This window comes from Podarcis vaucheri (genome assembly GCF_965113315.1).
Source record: "Podarcis vaucheri genome assembly, chromosome: 5".
Classification (NCBI taxonomy): Eukaryota; Metazoa; Chordata; class Lepidosauria; order Squamata; family Lacertidae; genus Podarcis; species Podarcis vaucheri.
In genome coordinates this window covers 73,026,259-73,047,528 of record NC_138763.1, presented here as the reverse complement: position 1 = coordinate 73,047,528, position 21,270 = coordinate 73,026,259, and the positions used below count along the sequence as shown (strand labels likewise).

Here is a 21,270-nt window from a genome sequence, read left to right as displayed (position 1 = left end):
CAGAAATGGCAACAGAAGATTGCACCATTAATTTGTACGGATCCTTTGCAAACTGTTTCCTCCATTGTACCCCAAATGAGGCAGTCTGGAAGAGACATATCAGTTGCTCAGATAACAGAAGAAGAGAAAAGTTTGGATTTGATATCCCGCCTTTCACTCCCCTTAAGGAGTCTCAAAGCGGCTAACAATCTCCTTTCCCTCCCCCCCCCCCACCAAAACAAACACTCTGTGAGGTGAGTGAGACTGAGAGACTTCAGAGAAGTGTGACTAGTCCAAGGTCACCCAGCAGCTGCATGTGGAGAAGCGGGGAAGCGAACCCGGTTCACCAGATTACGAGACTACCGCTCTTAACCACTACACCACACTGGCTCTCAACAGAAACAAAAGCGGTCCACAGGAATCCTTACCAATGGCCTCCAGGATAAGCGTATAGTATGGGATGGTTTCTCTATCCAGGCTGACGACTGTTCGAACTACTCCATCCCTAAAACCGACACTGAACTTTCCATCCTGGTTCCCACCTATAAAAACGGAGGAAAGGAAAGAAGAAGAAGAAAGAATTCAAAGAAGAATGAGGGCACAGATTTTTTTTAAAAAAGTACACACTTGTATTTAGGAATATGAAATGTGGAACTAAGATCTTCAGAAAGCACATGCTCTTCTTCAATGTACATACATACATTTATGTGCATGACTACCTACAAACGTTACATGTCAATCACTCTGTACACAAGATGTGAAAGATAATGCTTTTGGAATGATTTATCCACCCCAGTCAGTCTTTTTGCCCTGAGTATGTCTTTTGCTACAAGAAAGTTTTACAGTTTTAGTTCTGACTGCGGTACATCAATACACAAAAAGGTCAACAACATCATTCCCAAGGGACTCCTGATCAAAGTTCTGGAATGAAAAGTGGATTCAAAAATTCAAGAAAAATGAGCACACACGCTCCAATTACGTTTTACATGTTTTAGTTGTTATATACACAAATATAAACTTGTTTCAGGCACTTTTTGACCATCATGGCCTGAGAATTGCAGTTTAGTCAGCCATATCTAGGCTCTTTATAGTGCTACAGTTCCCATAGTTCCTGGGTAGACCTCCAATAGCTAAATAGGTCTGAAACTGGCTTCCACTTATAATGCAGAAACATCTCCTATTACTTACACAGAGGACACAAAAGCACCTATGTCCCTGTGGGACAGGATTATGGGAGACTTGCCTATGGGAACAATCCTCGGCACAATAAACTGGCAAAAGGCAAGCCAGTGTAAATTAAGTCAGAGTAAAGTTACAACAGATCCATACCAAATTCAGTAGCAACAAGCCTTTAAAATAATGTTTTACAGCCTAAGTCCTGCCCCCTGACTCAACTCAGCTGGTAATCAGCCTGGTAATCCAGAGATCTGCTGCATCCTAAGGTGCTCATCCTGGTAGATCTTGCCGCAGGATTGTCTCCTAAGCGCTTCACAGAAATTTAAAGCCATTTAAGGATTCAGTGTGAATTGTGTGTTTCCCAAAAGCATTTCTAAGAGTGCTCAAAATTTACATGGACTAGCAAAATGCAAGCCGTATTGCCAGTGCTGGCCCAAATTAGAGATTTCAAGGACTCCATCTCAGACTCACTTGCTTTAATTTGCTGTTGAATCACGGTGGCTTTATTGCTTTAAAGGATTTCCAAGGTTGCATGGCTTGATAATTGTGCAATGCTTTCTTTCAATCTACGTTAAACATATTGATTCTTGATTCGCGCCCCCCCCCCTGCTATAATGTAATACTGTACATTAACAGATAATGGTACAATAAAGATATAGCATGTCATTGGGGACTCTGAGCAGCAGAGGGCGAGAATGGACAAGTTTTAGAGCCTTCAGAAATAATATGTGCTTGTGGAACGCCACTCTAGGTCCAATAATCCAAGCGGGGGGCATTGGCACCCAATAAAGAAAATGTTTGGTAAGATCTGAGCCAGGACTTTCATACCTGGTTGGTTTCAGTGGGATTGTAAGGTGTGCATACTTTTAGGTCCCACTGATTTCAATTAAAGTGAGATGGCAGGCATGCCCAGCTGAAATACCCCATCAGCCAGGTATTACAGTTTGTCACAGGTCAATTAATCACCTACTTTTGCTTCTTGCAAAAAACTTTAAAAAGGGGGGTCGGTCAAGTTCTTTTTTTATTTTATTTTTGACAATGGCCACTACAGTATAAACAAGCAAACAAAGTCTATGAGTAAAACGCAGGTGGGTGGGTGTGAAGGGGTGGGGGAATAACACATTGTCAATCACATAACAGACCATAATGTGTACGTAACAGGCTGCATTTGGCCTGGTGGTTCACAAACTGAGCTAGTCAGAATCACACACAACATACGTATGTCATAGATGTTGAGGGACGTTTTTAAATGGTTGATGTTTTATAGTGTCTTTAATATTCTGTTGGGAGCCGCCCAGAGTGGATGAGGAAACCCAGCCAGATGGACGCAGTATAAGGAATAAATTATCATTATTATTATTACTATTATACATAAATATTTTCCTCTGATGTCAGTGAGGCTCAACCTTGGCTAGATTATGTTGCATGTTTGTAATGCTTCCTGCGGATTGTTATTAATCCACACACAGAATGGCCAAAGTCTTCCAAGAAGTGCTGCTTTCATACAGCAGCTCAGATGCTGCACAGCTTGTTTTTGCTTATCCCAACTGTCAAAAACATGGTTTAGGAAACTGTCATTTAGAGAGGCAGGCTGTCCCTTATTGTTTACCACTCAAAAATATAACTACTACAGGTTGTGCACAGAGATACAGGCTGCATCGTGCGCCATATTGGACCCAAACGCCATAAGGGCCCAAACAGTTCCATGATGTAGATGGCCCTGTTTAGGAAGAGGTATCTCAAATGTTGACCACCCTGTTTCACGACTTGAAATGATAGCCTGCTACACGTGGCTGACCTATTCTGAAGGAGGAATCGTATAAAAATTCCAAAAGAATCATGCGGACATACCCAGAACTTATCTGCTATATGGAAGTAGCTCCTTACAAAGAAGATGAAGACCTATTTTCACGCCATTGTCTACATCAGAATATGGCCTACCGGGCTGCACTTCGGCAAGCACTGCAAATGAGTTCGGCGACAATGCCTTTCTCAAATTGTCATATCCACATTCTGCAGACATAAGGCAGCTGATGACTCTTTCAGTCTGATGAAGCATAGATAATTCTCAGGAGCAAACAACCCAAAACAGTTCTGCTATCATTTGCAAAGCATCATAGGGAAACATATGCAAATCCCCATGCAAATTAGCCGTTGCAAACCTAACAGCAGGATGAAAAGCCCCCTTGGCTGTCTTCATTTACATGAATTTCCCCACACTGCTTTGCACCAATATTCTGCACCATGGTGCCACAACAGATTCCCAAGGGGGGAAAGGAGGCTGGTTACAGACCAAGGAAGAGATGCTTCCCCAGGAATCAAGCTAGAGAAGTGGGGGTGGTTTAAAATAGCTATGAACCACTCCCAAATAAGTATGGAAGAGAAGGGAGAGGAGAAAGAGCACTACTTGGTGACAGATGGAGGAGCAGAATTATGTGATGGTTTCCTTTGCATGGAGTTAAGGGGAAAGAGGCCAAACCTTTAATAAACCAAGAGCTGGCTTATTTTTGTTCTGCACTAATAGGATTTTATACCTTTTCAATGCTACCCACCCTGAGCTTTGGGGCTAGGAGAAGCTAGGGTTGCAAGATCTCTATTTTTTTTTGAAGTTTTTGAGCTATTTTTAAGGAAATTCACCAAAACCCACACTTCCAGATTTCCCCAGACATTTCAGCGATTTCCGCCTGGGCACTGTTTCAGTCAGGCAAATCCTGGCAATGTCCGGGAAATTCCAGATGAATGCCAACCCTAGGTAAAGGGACCCCTGACAGTTAAGTCCAGTTGTGAATGGCTCTGGGGTTGCAGCGCTCATCTTGCTTTACAGGCCGAGGGAGCCAGCGTTTGTCTGCAGACAGTTTTTCCTGGTCATGTGGCCAGCATGACTAAGCTGCTTCTGGGAAAACCAGAGCAGTGCATGGAAACGCCGTTTACCTTCCCGCCGGAGTGATACCTATTTATCTACTTGCACTTTTTGGCGTGCTTTCGAACTGCTAGGTTGGCAGGAGCTGGGACCGAGCAATGGGAGCTCACCCCATCGCGGGGATTCGAACCGCCGACCTGTTGATCAGCAAGCCCAAGGCTCAGTGGTTTAGACCACAGCGCCAACCCTAGGAGAGGCTAAAATCTGAAAGGAAGAAAAAGCTGGACACAGCAGTAAGGATTGACCAGTGTTCTCTGCCCCCTCTGAACTACATCGCTTCTACTTCTGAAGTACACCAGAAAGACTTGATACCTGTGATGAAATAACTGAGCTCGGCATTGAGACCCACATCAGCGTCGGTACAGTTGAGGCGGACCACTTTGAAATCACGAGGTACGTTTTCAGGAAGCGATACGTTGTAGACAGCTGGGAAGAAGGTGGGGTTCTCATCATTCACATCCAAAACTACAAGAGAGAATTTGATCAAGGTCATCTCTGAGCCATGCTTCGAAGCCATACCTAGCACGGCTAAAAGGTGGAGCGTCAGCCACTGTAAGAAGCCATGTGTTTGCTTATCCTGTTGTTTTTATGCACATTAGAATAATATTAATTGTAGAGTTGGAAGGAACCCCCCAAGGGGCATCTAAGTCCAACCTTCCTGCAATTTAGGAAGTCCCTGGTGGGCTTGAACCACCAACCTTCTGGTTAACAGCCAGGTGCCCAGACCCGTTGCGCCACCTTAGGGACTGCCTTGGAAGTTCAGTTAGGGATCAGAACTATGCCACATCAGCTACCCCCTAAAAAAGCCCATTCAAGGAAGTAGGAGAAAGGGCAAACAGGCAGTGGTGAAATGGACTGCGGGAGTTCCAGAGTTACAAATAGTTAAGAATCAGAAACGTTTTTATCACTGATATTCTTCAATTCTGAGGTAAGTTCATAACATTTCAAAACATACAAATGCGTTCTATTCCTAGACACTTGAAGTTAAAGTTGTGGAGACTTTCTTCTATCATCGTATAGCAGAAAAGTATCTGGAATAACCAAACAGAAACTCTTTCCAAAGTGCATAACAGATTGTATTTAAAAACACCTTAAAAACTAGCTATAAATGACTTGGGGTCAAACCTAAAATAAATTATTATTATTTATTTTTAAAAGTATTTTAAACATGAACTAATAGTAACAGGTTAAACATTTCATTGGAGTGGCCGTGTTGGTTCAATAAAGAGTGCCCTCCAAACCCTTTTGGATCTTACCCAACCTTCTTTGTTATCATCACTACAACCATGCGCATAACAACTTCTAGAGCAGCTACAAACTGAGAATGGCCAACACAAACAAAAAGGGTGGGTTCATGCATTGCTTTAGCAGAATGGGAGCTGCAGCTCACCTGCTCATTGCGAAAAGCTCCAGGAACCCATACTGATGCTCTTTCCCATAAGGGTTGGTAGCACAGGGAAGAGTTAGAGCATGGGTTCCTCTCACATTATCCAGGGTTTCTCATGTTCCCTTTGCACAGCATGGGAAGTGGGGTGAAGGCACACCTTCCCTCTCTCTTTCTGCCACCTCCATTCTTTCTTTTTAAAATCTCTCTTTCTCTTTTGGACAGCCCCTCTCCTTTTACCCCCTCCTTGCCACCTGCAGGAAATCAAACCAAGGCTTGCCCACCTTTGCCCTAGCCCTCACAATGTTGGAGGAAGGGCTCCTAAAGAGCGACAGCAGCATTCTTGGCAATTTAAAAATTGTTGTGGAAAAATTCTGGAACTGCAACAGCAGGACCAGGCGAGATTTTCAAACCTCCTTGCCTGAGCCTTTTTGGGGGTGGGGTTGTGTGCATCAAAATTTGCATCTTCAACAAGGTAGAACTTTTAAATTTTACTCCCTAGTCAAGTTACGCATTTCTCCTGTGCTGGGCAATCCTTGAGCATTTAAGCCAGTGGTTCCCAACCTTTTTTTGGCCATGTCCCATCTAATCATCTCTAAAATCCTGATGCCTCCCCCTGTGCCATCTAATTCTTATTATTCAAAAAGTGAACTCCTATTCATGCAGAGGAAGCCTAAAAGACCATTAACTTGGTTGAACTCATTCTTGAATTGGCCCCTCCCCCCAAAAAAAATCAAATTGCCCCATTGTGGGGTGTGTGCCCCACGCTGGGAACCACAGATTTAAGCCCTAGTTTGACTCAACCTAAGCACAGAAAATTATCTGAAGGTATTAGAGAAGGTGAGAAATCCCATTTGAAATACAGAGAACCACTCGCACTAAATACATTATTATTATTATTTTTAAAAAAGAATGACACAGCAGTAACAGTGAGACAGCATCCAGAGTGTTTCGGTTCTTCAGTCACCTCTGACCGTGAGAGTGCTGGTAGAACTCTTGGACGGCACTCCTGCATCACTTGCGACTACCCTGAGGTAGTACTCGGCAATCCTTTCCCTGTCTAGAACAGCTGTGGAGTTGATAAGACCACTGCTGCTGTCGATGACAAAGTCCATCCTAGGCATGCCCACCTGCATACGGTATGTCACTTGACCATTCAAGCCTTCATCAAGGTCAATGGCTACCACCTGAGACAGAAAGCAAAAAGTGAAGCACAACGTTCTGATGAGTTTCCCCCCTCTCATAAAGGTGAAACCAAGAAGATCCCAACAGAATGACATTATCACTTCCCATGGGCTCAGGGCCAAATTTACACATGGCCTTAACTCAAGTGTGGGGCTACCTAGTGCTACCTGGTTCATTAAAAATCAAACAAAGTCGTTGCCAAAATTGTTCCCGAGATTGGATCAGCCCCACTGTGCCTGCAATTTGCACTGCAAAAAGATGTCCCACTGGAACTAATGGGAACTCCTTTTTTGTGCATAAGGGCAAAGCAATACAGTTCAGATCACATGCAGAGGGGCGAAAGAACCAGCTCTACTAGTCCCTTGAATGTGTTCATCTTTTTCTTGAACAGACTACGCTGAGAGAGACGGACTAAGGCTGCCAAACTCACATTCAGCTGTAAAGAAAAGCGAGTGAACTAATGATCTGATGTCACGAGGGGTTTCAGTCTATTAGTTCCTCTGTGTGGTTTAGCTTTCTCAACTTCCTCTTGGCTTATTTCAACAAGTAGTACAGAATGTAGATAGTAGTCAGGTGTGATCATCAGTGAGAAAATGCATAAGATATTTGCTGCCTTAAAACATTCTGGGGCACTGGTTTTACTGAAAGCTACAGTAAAGCTGCAGTGAGGAAAGTACCACTACTACTCATCACTACATCTGCAACAGAAGCCCAAACAGTTGTTGTTGTTTCTTAAGAAACACCTTTCAGCAAGTATATGGTTGAAATCAAAAGTAACACCGATTCACCTGGAAAACGGATGACCCTGCTGGAAGTCCCTCGGGAATCTCAGTGATAAAAGGTAAATTCTGGAAAGCGGGGTCGTTGTCATTGAGATCCAGCAGGTTTACAAACACTGTTGCACTGCTGGTGGCTCGTAATGGTGGTCTTCCACCTGCAGAGATCAGAAGAGTCACAACTAGTCCCACGAGCACCCCAAAGATTGAAATAGAAAATTTCTAATATTTTGTCTTAGCGAACCTCTATATATCAAGAAGAAACCCCTGTTCATTCCTCTTCAAGTAATTGGCAATTCACTTTCAATGAAAAAAAATAATCAGACTTGGGAAATGTCAGAGCGATAACAAAACCGTTAAAATAAATTGCAGAAGTAAGAGTGTAGAAGCTAGCATTTATCTAACTTTAAGCAATCTATAATTGTTGCTACTTCTGCTATGTACCTATTATGGGGGAAAGTTATAGAGGGATGTGGGTTTTTTAAAAAACAAAAGCACAGAATATATAAGAATGTGACAGCTTGTATGTAAGAATGTATAGCAGGTAGTTAACGGAGCGCTAAAGTATTCACAGAACAATTGAAGCAAGCGTACGATCAGTGACGGAGACCACAATCTTCCTCATGAGCTCAGCTTCCTGGGGGTTTGGATTTTCTCTGTCCAGGACAACCCCTGTTGTCCGAATCTTCCCTGTGGTGCTGTTAAGACTGTAGAATTTATTTGGCGGTCTAATGCTGTACACGAGGGAACCGTTTTCTGCTAGGTCTGGGTCAAAAGCAACCACCTACAGAGATCAAAAGAGTGATGGTATATTGATAAGAGACCAAAAATAAATAAATCCTTTTTCATTTTTTTTGTACATCTGTATAGCTGGCTTCTAAACTGAAGCATGAAACAGAAAAGATGCGGAATAGAAGCATGACTCTGATTCCAATCACTTAAGCACACAACACAGTCTCATTGAAGAAGCTGTCCTGATGCTTTTTCGTGGTACAGCAACAGTCACCATGGCTGATGTGCCAGTGAAAAAATGTCCAAGCAAAACAGAATAACTGAATGTAGGAGAATCAGAATTCTGTTGCCCCTTCCTGGCAAAGGATCATTCCACTTATAGCATTTCAGTTAAGCTGGGAGGCCATGAAATTTGCGGAGTTTAAAACACATTAAATGATCAAAGATGTTCAAAATGCTTTTTTTTTTTGCATGTCCTTCCCTTAAAAAAAATAATTTTGTTTGGTTTTTTCAAAACACCCTGTCACAGCTTGTAGCATTTCTAATCTTTCTAACTCAACCTGGATGTACTAGCTACCCACCAAATGATCACTTTCCTTTTTGGACAGACCATATCCTCAGATATTTTCCCCATGGCTCCTGTTATAACACTGCATTTATTTTTTATTTTTGCCTAGTGGGTTTTTCTTTCCATTTTGCTCTTGTTTTCAAATGTAACTTCTGTGCTCGCGTGAACCTGTGATTTCTATTGGCTCTTCCCTATTTTATTTCCTTGGTTATTGTTACGTTGAAGTTGAAAATAAACAAAAAAAAAATGATCTAAAAAATAAAGCACACTATCATATCCAAACATCGTTGCAATCATTGTTACTTTAGTACAACCCCGCACAACCCATGCTAATTGCTAAAGGACACTGCTCATTGTATATTGCAATTAATTTGCAAATATTTGCAAGATTTCAGTTTGCTGGCAGAGTGCTGCGAAGGTCTTTCTATTCCTTGAGATGCAACTCCTGTTTGCCAACTGTGTATGTCCACTGGGTGAAAGGGGGAGATTAGAAAGGATGCAAAAGAAAGTTCACTGCGTTATTCAGAGGCAGGTGTCTGTGGAAAAGGGAATTCATCAGCCTGGTTGCCTTGACAAAAAAATAAATAAATTCCTTCTTCGCTCCCCCATTCATGGTGAGTTCCATGAGAGGGTTTCTTCTGCTCTTTGTGACATCACTATGTACCAAATCAGATTTGGCTACTGCGGATCATCACTAATGACAAATGAAACCCTCTTACCGCCCTAACCCTGAATGGTGAACGTGTCCCTGCTCTACTCTCTATCATAGTCTTAACTCGCACTGTCTCTTTAATTCAGAATTGTTTGCCCTCAATAAATTGTTTGCCCTCAATAAAATCCTCATGTAGTCAGAAATGACTGGTTGCCCCACAATCTCATGCTCACAATGTGATCCCCATTTGACTTGGATCGCACTGTATAAAACTGTCTTTTATTTTTAAATCACCCCCAAAGGGGAATACAGGACAGTTGCTGCAAATACATACTGTATACGCTATGTCTGGATTTGTAAAGACTTCTGAATATATGCTGAAGTATTTGCAAAACCAGAAGATGCATCTAAATGTGACAAACAGCCCATGAATCTTTGGAAGTGCCGTTCTCCATGTTCCTCTTCATCTTTTAAGATACACAGAGGCTCCTTTGTTTCATGCTCTGTTTTGTACTAGACAGAGCCTTCTTTGCAGTGGCACCTCCCTTGTGAAACTCCCTGACTAGGGTCATCCGCTAAGAATAATTCTCTGAAGACCACCTTTTTCCTGCAAGTTTTCTCACTGGTGAGTAAACTGCAAATGTTTTCATTGCTGCTGCTGTTCTGGCTTTGGTCTGTTTGTTTTTATTGTCTAGTATTTAAACCTATTTTAAAGTGGCATGCTTTTTATTTTGATGGTGTGGAAAATAAAATATAAAGTCATTTTTTACCAGGTACCTGTAGTCCTGAAGATGACTTAGAAAAATAAGTCGTCTTCAGGACTACAGGTACCTGGTCAAAAATGACTGTTTATATTTTATTTTATTTAAATTACTTATATTTATTTACCATCTTTTCCTCCAAGGAGTTCAAAGGCATATGTATGGCAGACTAGGCCGAGGCAGTGACTGGCCCAAGGTCACCCGGTGAGCTTCATGGCTGAGTAGGGATTCGAACACTGGTCTCCCAGGTCACAGTCTGACACTAACCATCACACCACAGTAGGAACGAACAACAAATTACACACAATAAGAACAAAGACATGACTTAAAGAATATTGCGTCTCCTACAAGGAGACTGGAAAGGTTACTTCAAGGTGGGGGGGGGGAAGGTGGCTGAATTTACTTCAGTGAATCAATCTGTAATTGAACATCTTGAAATGGAAACTGACTGGTTGCAGGAGTTCTAAATGAGAACCAGATTTGGAATTTTGAAGTCATTATATTACTTTTTAATTACATAGAAATAAATTGTATTTGATCAGCACATGCACAATTGATTTCATGTTTCATTAAAGCTACTTCGTGTTAAGTTGCCAACACATTTTCCCTAACAGAAACAGAAGTACAAGGAGTCGGAGCCCTGTCAAGACTGAAGGGGCACTCAGGGGGCGAAGTTTGTTCATGGATGGGGGAGAGAGGGGGAGCTCAAAGGCCAGTTAAGGTAACTGAGTGTTAATTTCTACACAGTGAACTTGGACGAGAGACCTTTGCTATTTCCCCTCCTCCCCAGAAGATTAATGTTTCATTATGGTGTTTTTTTAAAAAAACACAGTCTTTCCTGTTTGATGATTTTGTGGATTCTCTCCGCTTTCCCCTCATTTATTTTCTGTTTCACGCCCGTCATTTTTCTCCTAGTGTGATGGAGAATAATTCTCCCTCTCCTTCTCTTTTATTTTGCCAGAGGGATTTGAAAGGCTTTAAATCAATGCCTTTCAGAGAGGTCCTTGAAGGAGGTCGCAAGCAAGGCTGGGAAAGTTGAAATTGGCCCAAAATTTTACTTTAAAACACACAGAGGCAACCCTAATGCGCGCGCGCGCGCGCGCACACACACACACACACACACATTATGAATGACTATGCCATGTTTGCAAAAGGATGGGAACTGTGAGTGCAATGTGAGGACTATTATTTTATGCCTTCCAAATCACATTAAGGTCCAGAACCACAGTAGAGGAAACAGAGTTCATGGTACAGGAACTGGATGTGGAATAAATTATGTAGCCTTGGTGCTTCAGAATCCAATGAATACCAGTGTGGGGTGTGTGTGTGGGGGGGAATGCAGTGACTGTCACAGTCTTCATATGACTAAATAAATACATACCACTAACCTTTTCTTTTTCTACCCCCTTCAGGAAACCTCCTATATATTGACTTGTCTGCTGAGAAAAACTACCTGCTCATCTTTCACGGAACCCTAGTGGGTCACATAGGATTCTGTGCTATGCTTTAAGAGACACACTTTGTTCATGCTAGCATTAACCAGACATATTGGAACTTTACCATTTCCCATCACGAAAGGAGCATATATTCCTTTCCATTAAGGAACTCTGTTAAGTTTCCAAGAAATTCTGAGGTTTCCTATACAGCGGTACCTCGGTCTACGAACAGCTCTGTTAACAAACTATTTGGTGTACGAACTCCACAAAACCGGAAGTAGGTGTTCTGGTTAGTGAACTTTGCCTCAGAAGATGTATGGAAGCCGAACGGTGGAAGGGTACTGGCGGCGGGAGGCCTCAGTAGGGAAAACGCACCTTGGTTTAAGAACGCTTTGGTTTAAGAATGGACTTCCAGAACGAATTAAGTTCATAAACCGAGGTACCACTGTAAGATAAGTTTGAAAACCACTGTACTAAAGAAGGTGTATGCCATCTGCTGACCTACGTTGTTACTGGTTATAAGCCTGCTCTTGTATTCCAGTTGAAATTCTGATGCCCAAATTCCCCAGTGAAGGACTGGGAATGGTTGCAGATGAAGCAAAAGAGAGTTAAATGGCCAGTTCATGATTAATTTTGCTTGCAATTTTGCTTTATTGCAAACTGTTTTATCGCTAACCTTACAGAGGCTACGCCTTTAATTGCAATAAATAAATAATCATTGCTAACAGTTACTGGCAATCCATACGTCTTTACAGCAAGATGAATTGGTCATTATGTTAAAAATAAAGGGCCGTAATCCTTCCGACAAGTATTTGTTCACAAACCGCAGACTGACAAATTTAGACTAGGGTCTGCCAGCCTTATACATTTGGGTGTATGTGTGGTGAAAGTGTGTGTGTAGGGGACTCTTTTAGAGTAGGGCAAAAATGCTTTAAATAACCAAAAAAAAAAAAAAAAAAAAAACCCCCAAATAAGTGAAGCTCTTAAGGAATGGGCCAATCTTTGCTGTAAGGTCCTTTCCACAATAGTGTCCTCTGGGGCTGCTGAAGCATTGCTCTTCCATAATCAGGTGGAAGCACATGGCCCTTGATATAGTGCTTTATTTCCCACTGTAATTGCTGCAGCAAATTCAAAAGCAGGCAGGCATTCCTGAACTAGGATTGCAGCCTAGCTAGTGAGAACCTAACCATGCCTGCTCAAGAAAAAAAAAGTTTGTTTTGGTTCAATAGAACCTACTCTAGCACCTAGGATTACTGGGGATAAGGCAGTGGTCTCCCTGCATGGATACACTAGCTGTGTCTGCTTCTATTAAGCAGCGTAAAGGCAGACAGAATCAGGGCCCACAAGCAGCAGCTCTCACAGACCATGGGGGCCAGAGGTGCTGTGATGCAGAATGACAGAAGGCTCCCTGTTGGTTGGTGTGCAGAGGACATCATGAGCAGTTCCCTGACAAAACGTTAATGTGCAAACACTGCAATCAGGTGTTGGATTTTAGAGTTATGTGATAAACTGACAACTTCTGTATTCTGTTCAGTGCATGCTTTGTTGAAGGGTGATATATAAATTTAATAAATAACAATGCTTTTAATCTCTCTCTTTTAATTACATTGATCTTTTTGTGTATGCGCCTGGTGTTTCCTGCAGACTACCAGCTGACCATTCTTGGTTTCTATCACACCTTTTGCTGATTCCCCTTCGCCCTTAATGCATAATAGTAACATTCAATAATTTATTTTCACTGCATGCCACTCAAAAGCAAGGAAAGCTGTGAAAATGAATATGGGATTTACTGCTTTTATTTTATCAGGAGTTCTGGCCCAGCCATGTAACCTGTTTGCAATGCAAGACTCAACAATCAAATATAAGAAGAGGAATAGCTAGCAATGCATTCTCATTGGTTAATGAAGGACAATCCATCAGCTCCTAATCTAATGATCTCTATCCCTATTCTATTAGTACATTCTGAAACATAGAATTAAAAATGGCTATCTACTGACCGGCCTTTATCCAGGGAAATTCGACTTCTTATGTTGCCACGGCACTTTAATTGCCAGAATAGAAAACTGGCTTTAACACTTATTTGTACCTGAACTGCACTAATATCAGGCTGTGGAAGATGTGTAAGAAGCCAGTGTCAGGTCCTGGAAGCAGGGACTCTCACTCTCGCACTGTCTCTTTGTGTTCACGGGAGGGAATGCTTCTGCCCATATTCAAAATGTGTTTGCACCGCCAGTGAGCAACCACAACCAAGCCTCAAAAATCCAAAGTTAAGAGAATGAGGCTGCAACCTTAGGCACACTTACCTGAGAGTCTCAAGGAGTCTTGCTGCTGAGCAAATATATCTGAACAAGCAATGATGCTTACCGGAAGGGGAAGTGATGTGGTAATGAGGAAGTCAGTGGGAATGCCTGATTGGCTTCACAGGTGCCCCTGCAGAGCCCTGATCTCTCCCCCTCCCAGTAAGCAGCAGCAACACAGCTGCTGGGAAGTTAGCATTGTGGCTCCACCCCTCCAGGTGAACTGCTTCTGTTGGTCTGTGTGTGCTTATCCCTTCTTCTGTAAGCCCCCCTGGGCCCCCATGCAACATCAGAACAGTGTTTATGAGTATTTCTTTTGGGTAAAGTGGGCCAAACACACCTGCAGACTATGTGTGCCAATTACTTTTTATTTCATACCTGCTTTAAAAATAAATAAATCTGCACATCTACATAATACATTAAAATGGTGGTTCTGAACTACAGAAAGAATTGTGGGTATGTTTCCCCCCTCCCCACCAGCACATACCGTTGTGACATCCGAGTCTGGAGGAGTCATCTCTACTAAGTTAATGAAGTAGGGCTCATCCTTCCACACGGGGTAGTTATCATTAATGTCCAGTAAAGTGATGTTTACCTGGAAAGAATTGCAGTTGTAAATACAGCCTTTAATAAAGCAACACACATTTTGGCCAGCTTCCTTTTATCGCTCCTGTATCTGCACCAGCAACCCCAGAACACGGTTTTCATACAGGTTAGGAATGCCAGATAGAAACACGATGACAACGCCTGACAAAGACACTCTCCTTTATGTCTGTCCTAATGCCCCTGTCACACGCGATGCAGCTTTTAGCAAGATGTTGCCTCTGGAGGCCCATTTGATTCACTCAGCAACGCCAATGCTTATTCTGGAAGAGGAGGTTCTGCTCGCCAGGGAAGCTTTCAGAATTCTGTGCTTTGACTGCTTGACAGCAGGGCAGGAACCCTCTCTCTACAAGTGCATGAGTCACAATAAATAAACAAATCTGACTAATGTCATCTCCACTTCCATTACTGTTGTCTGGGTTATTCACAATTTGCTGAGTAATTCCTCTGCTACTGGATTATACAGTACAAAGTAGGGAGTGCTAACTTTAAAAGTCACATGTCGCTTCTATTCCTTGGCTGAACTTCTGAAGCTTGGGTTTAAATCTCATATACATGACTATTATTTTTTGGGGCAGTGTGGTTTAGCACCAATGTTGTTAGCTCCTGTCAGAAGTGTTTATATGGCCAAACACCAAGCAGCAGATCAGAGTAGTGTCATTACATATCAGACTAGCAGAAGGGAAGAACTGGAACACAAAAGGTACAAGTTGACATGGAGGAGCTTCTGAAAAATGGACTGTCCACAGCAAACCATTCCTTTTTGGCCATCCTATCTACCAGTACTGAATGAATGGGCGCCATTGTGGTTTGTTTGTTTGTTTATTTAGTGGATTGAAACCATTTTATAATATTCTTCAATTAAAATGTTCAAGGCAACAGATTAAAAAAGCAGAGTAAAAGCAAGGATCAATAAAACAAGCAAAGTAGAAATACTTCAGCTACCCAAAGCTTGGGAAAATAAAAAGGCTTTGACTGGCAGACAAAAAAGATATTGTTAATATTATTTCTTATATTGCTATACCACCCTTCATCAAAGGATCACAGGGCGGTTTACAATATAAAAATAGATCATTTGAGATACCAGGTGACCCTACCTTGGGGAACAATTCCACAAACAGGCCACCACAAATGAGAAGACCCTCTCGCAGTGACCCACTCCCTCAGAAGGAAGGGGGAACTTGAAGACTCCTGTGCCATGCCAATTCTGATTACCGTATTTTTCGCCCCATAGGACGCACCGGCCCATAGGACGCATCAAGTTTTTTTGGGGGGAAATAAAGAAAAAAAAATTTATTCCCCCCCCCCAGGCGCTTGTGGGGCAGGCAGCGGGGAGAAGCGCTCTTCTCCCCGCCGCCCGCCTTGAGATCAGGTCCGGGGAGTGGTGGGGCAAGCAGCGGGGAGAAGTGCTCTTCTCCCCGCCGTCAGCCTCCAAACCACTTCGGGAGACAGCGGGATGGCGGCGTTCCGCCTCCCTCTGTCCCCTGACCTTGTGGGGCTGGCGCTGCGGCTCTCCTGAAGCCTGGAGAGCGAGAGGGGTCGGTGCGCACCCACCCCTCTCGCTCTCCAGGCTTCAGTGAAAGCCTGCATTCGCCCCATAGGACGCACCCACATTTCCCCTTCATTTTTGGAGGGGAAAAAGTGCGTCCTATAGGGCGAAAAATACGGTACTTCTCTGTAGTCAATGGAGTTGTGGTGGCTTGTTTTAACAAACACTTGTGTCTGGTCTAATGTGAACCCTTACTCTAGCCCTTGGGGGGGGGAGCAATCTAATGTGGCTCCACCCAAAACAACACACACACACACACACACACACACACACACACACACACAGTCACCATCTCTGTATATTTGTCCTGAGAAGTTCATATATCAAATCACCTCAAAAGAAATTTAGATGGGTAGTCAACCTAGTTTCTCTAGCTGTAGTGCTAGAGGGCACATGAAAAGGGCAGGGAGGTGTTCAACTGAGAGATAAAGGGGAATCCTCCTTGAACCCAAAAGACCAGAGAAGGAGCCACGCAGCGTCATTCATAAATTGATCAGAGTCTGTTTTAAACCTAGTGAGGCTCCTTGCTCCTATAACTATGCCAGAATGTTAACAGCTGGAAAAAACTCACTCCCAAAAATCTTCTGTTTGAGCTTCAGGTTCTTACACTCCCTTTAGCCTTCAGCTAAATTAGCACCTATAATAAATTGGAATTTTAGGAACATATTTAGGGAGGAATTCTGCATACACTAAGTAGATTGTTCTGTCAGTACAAGCATTCCAGCTTGCTAGATGAAACAATCTCCCCTCTCCTCCCTTCTGCATGCTATTCTGGGGGTCTGCTCAACCCTCCTGAAGCCAACTGGTGGTGGTGGGGACCTTGCACTGGGGCTTCCGCTAGTGGGACTCAATAGCTGAATCCAGGTCTTTGCCTGCCTTTCTGTAGTTACCTGGAAGTAAGCCCTTCTGAACTCCCTGGGGCTTACTTCAGAGTAGGCATGTATACGGTCACACTGTTAAAAGCTCCTGCTGCTTTTTCCTTCCAAGCTGAAACAGTAAGACAGGTGTGCATTTCTACAATCATGTTCATATTCATGTTCTCAATAGTGTTAAGAGGCTAGCTCAGGGGGTAATCAGTCAACACGGCAAATAGGAGGTAATTACACTGTTATTGTGTATCTCCTATGGAGTCCAGTATATTTCATCATCGTGGGCAGAAACTGAAAATAAATTATAATCAAGAAGAAAAACATGCCACCAGTGCTATTCCCAGAGAGCCACTAGTACTGGTTTATTAGTCTGGTTTATTAGCCTGTGCAAAGTGGGCTGTTCTCACACAAGCAGTCTGTGAAGAGTAAAGGCTACCTTTGTATGCCTGCAGTTAACACTTGGTGACTGAGGAACAGCAGCACCATTTGAGACTGGGAAGATTCGGCACAGGAGATTTTAGCTGTGTGTGTATGCAGGGTTGCAGAGGAATTCAATGAGGTTCAAAGGGTACAATTTTTTGGGGGAAAGCAAAGCCTGGTCATCTGATGAGACTTTGACAGGAAATTCCTGCTGAAATAGTCCCAATCAAGCCATTTCTATAGTTTAAAAATACTACCTGGAAAGCACTTATACACATTTCTAAGACAGACACTGGCATGATATCACCAAGCTATTTCTGGAGATCTGGCAAAGACAACAAAAAAAATAATTCATTTGAAAATGCAAGCTTTGATAAGAAAGTTGAAAGGGGAAAAGGGGGGCGGGGCGGTGATAATTTGGTGCAGCAACTTATGGGATTTTGTGCCCTGAGAGTATAGTGCCAGGAGCACACCAGAGAAGCTCAGACATGCAATCAAGACAGTTGCCTTGGTTTCTCACCGCCCTGGTAAATTATTTAAAGTGTTTGAAATTCCTATTAGTTAGGTGCCCTGGGGCAGTCACCTGGTAGACTGAGCAGTGGCTGATTGTTTGAAGAGTATCTGGCCAGCAGGGACCCAGCTTACTCATTCTGTAATAATGCGTGAATGGATGGGCAAAATAACACAGTAAAAATGAGAAGGGAAGAAAGAAAGAAAGAAAGAAAGAAAGAAAGAAAGAGGACAAGACACACGCGCAGAGAGAGAGCAAATACCAAGAAGAAATGAGAGGAGGCTTGAAAGCAGCAATACTGATACAAAAGAAAGGAAATTGCCAAAGGACACCAGCTAATATAGGGGGAGGTGACAAGGGGGCAGGGAAAATATTTCAGGAAAGGACCACGTCTGCATGTGTGTTCTGTGCTGTCTCTCTTGCTTTCCTTCCCAGCAATAACAAAATAGTTCTGCTTCTGTTCTTAATCATGTTTTCGCTCTCTCCACTTCCACGTGCACATTCATTTCGGGAAAGGCAGGCTTTGGCTGCCATGTTGAGCATGCCAGCTTGGCTCTGCAGAGCAGTGGCCTTGCTTGGGTGCATACTGATTTGAAAGGGGCTTCTGCGGGGGGGACGGACTTTCTGCTTGGTTGTGCCTTGTGTGTTTAGGGCTACCGTGCATGTGGAATATCACAGTGATATTCCATATTTTCTACAGGGGGCTTAACGTGGTATATGTGGTTCTTCCCTCTTCTATCTGCACAACAATCCTGCGAAATAGGCCAGGCTGAGAGCCAGTGACTGTCTCCCCCAGGTCACACCCAGTGAGATTCATAGCTGAGTGGAGGATTTGAAGCCCTGAAGTTGCCCCAGGCCTCCTGGTAGGTTTGATCATTATTCCTTTACTTTAGTGTTTCAAACTCTTTAAGATGGGGTTACTAGATCTCTCTGCTTGATTGCAAAGCCACACAATTAGAAAGCGATGGGAGGCGGCATTTGTAAGACATTTAATTTATTCCAGAGTCTATACTTGGGGGCGGGGGGGGGGGGGAGAGAGAGAGAGAGAGCAGATCACACAAAATGTGTGGAAATGTGATTTCCCACCTGAGGCAAATAAAAAACCCAAGTGTCTCAAAATGCCATCCTCATTAGGATGCAAAACCTATGTGAATGAAATAATGTCCGTTCTGGAGATGGGTGCAAGGAGGCCTGTCATCATGAGGAACATCTCATGTGTAATTATCTAGGGCTGCCCAGTGACAAGAGGGGGAAAGAGAGGAGAAAGGAAAAGGCTGCCCTATCATTCTGACCATCTCCTGGAGGCGGAGGCAAGATGACTGCTGGTAGCAGCATCTTTCTCTCCCTGTTGCCTTCAGTCTCTTTTTAACAATCCAAGATAAATCACTCCTTGAGGACAACCCTTCACAGCCAAAGAGGCCCTTTCCCTTGCAAGGTATTTAAATAAAACTGGGACTGGAGGCAGGCGGGTGAGGGATCATTTCAGTTGCCTTATGTAGGCTTGGGTGGTATTGGGCAAGAAAGTTAACGTGCTGCTTCACAGAGTTGATTGTTCTTCCAAATGATACTGGGCAGCAACTCCCATCCGTCCCAAACAGTCTGGCCAATACAGGGGAACCTCGGGTTGCAAACATGATCCATGCGGTAGGCACGTTCGCAACCCACAGCACCACGTCTGTGCACGCGTGGGTCATGATTTGACACTTCTGCACATGCGCAAAGCACGATTTAGTGTTTCTGCACATGCATAAGCGCCAAAACCCAGAAGTAACCCATTCTGGAACTTCTGGGTTTGGTGCGGTGCGCAACCCAAAAACACGTAACCTGAAGTGTCTGTAACCCAAGGTACCACTGTAGTCAGGGATGATGGGAGCTGCAGCCCAGCAATGTGCATCATGATTTTAAAACAACAACAACACAACACAACACAACACACATCATGGCAGGGGAAATGAATTAATTTCAACTCACAGTGGCAATGCCTGTTTTCTGGTTGTGACCCACACCGCCATCTACTGCTCGCACGATGAGTATGTATTCAGATTTAGCTTCCCGGTCCAGCAGAGATGTTGTGGTGATTTCCCCTGCAGAAGGCAAGAGAGGAAGGTGAAAAGAGAAGGGAGAGCTCGTAGGTCGAATGTTTGTGGTTCAGCAACATACAGGAGACAGGAAAGAGTTTTCCTTGTTGTAGGTCATAGAGAACAGCACCTAGGGACATAGGAAGACCCCTGTGGGATCAGAAGCAAAGCCCATCTGCTCCTGGTTCCACAGGGGCCAACCAGATACCTACAGGAAGGCTACACAAGCAGGACATGGAGGGTAATAGAACTCTACACATTTATGATTCTCATTATCAGCCATTCAGAGGCCATCCAAGTTGGTCATCCTATGATTCTTTTTTCTTTTCTTTTCTTTTGAAGGGGTTTCCTTCAAATGTATGCCTTTGGCAGAGCTTTAGTGATACCTGGAGGCTGGGCCTCTACCTCCTACTTCTTTAATTATTATCTGATGCTGCAGGACTCTCCTCTAATTGGACTTTCATTTACAGCCATTTTGCAAAAAGGGCCAAAAACGTCTATGCTAAACTAGATGGGATAATCTACCGGTATTTGCCAGCCTTTCCACAGTCCCTGCACCCCAGCCCTAGAATTCAGCTTCTACAACACAATTATGCATTTCAGTTCTCTTCGATTGTAGGGTGCTTCTCACAGCAGATATATCAGAGATGGGGTTAAAAACTAATCTAGATCACAGAACTGCAAGAGGTCAAAGGTTTAACTAAAATACATTTGCCTCCCAAGTTCCTGTGATATCCATTAATCTGTAGACTGGGGGGGGGGATTAATCAGTAGGGGATTTTTTAATAAAAAAATAGTGTGTCTCAGTGATGGATTGCTCTACTTTGCCCACAAAGTTACATCCAATTAGGCACACCTTCACAGAGCAGTTTCAGCTAATTTCAGTGAGGATACTTCTACAGAAAAGTTCTTCTGTTCCTAAAGCACAGAATTGAAATATAATGTTTCTTCATTTCTCCTCCCTTCTGAATGCATCTATCTCCCTACAGAATATTTCAACAAGGAGGGTCATCATGGCTTGGAAATTAGGAAAATGATACCTATGATAAACTAGACAATAATTTTAACTGAACTTTGTGTACTTGGGCTAAAACATCGCTATCCAGCGATCTAGAATGGAAATAGCAAAAGTAATACTACTACTACTACTACTAATAATAATAATAATAATAATGTCCTGCCTCATCAAGGGATGTTTTGAGGCAGGGATGATAAAATGATAAGCAAACACAATATCATTATTCAGTCTGAATAACTCTACATGAACATATTTGTTTTAATACAAACAAACAAACATTAAGTATTGTATCTCTAAAACCCCAGCAGATTAAAACTTCAGAATGTGTTACTTTATCTTGCTCCTAAAACTTATAT

The 21,270-nt window shown here is 43.0% G+C and overlaps 1 protein-coding gene across 1 annotated transcript in view; it reads right to left on the bottom strand.

The window, feature by feature from the left end:
* CDH23 (cadherin related 23) overlaps window positions 1-21,270 on the bottom strand; it is a 402,434-nt gene that overhangs the window by 118,936 nt on the left and 262,228 nt on the right. The window contains exons 20-26 of the mRNA XM_082222023.1: window positions 19,790-19,902; window positions 14,354-14,461; window positions 8,015-8,204; window positions 7,433-7,578; window positions 6,427-6,646; window positions 4,388-4,540; window positions 408-521 (exon numbers count right to left, since the gene is read on the bottom strand). Coding sequence (XP_082078149.1) covers window positions 408-521; window positions 4,388-4,540; window positions 6,427-6,646; window positions 7,433-7,578; window positions 8,015-8,204; window positions 14,354-14,461; window positions 19,790-19,902 — 1,044 coding nt within the window. The remainder of the gene's footprint in view (window positions 1-407; window positions 522-4,387; window positions 4,541-6,426; window positions 6,647-7,432; window positions 7,579-8,014; window positions 8,205-14,353; window positions 14,462-19,789; window positions 19,903-21,270) is intronic.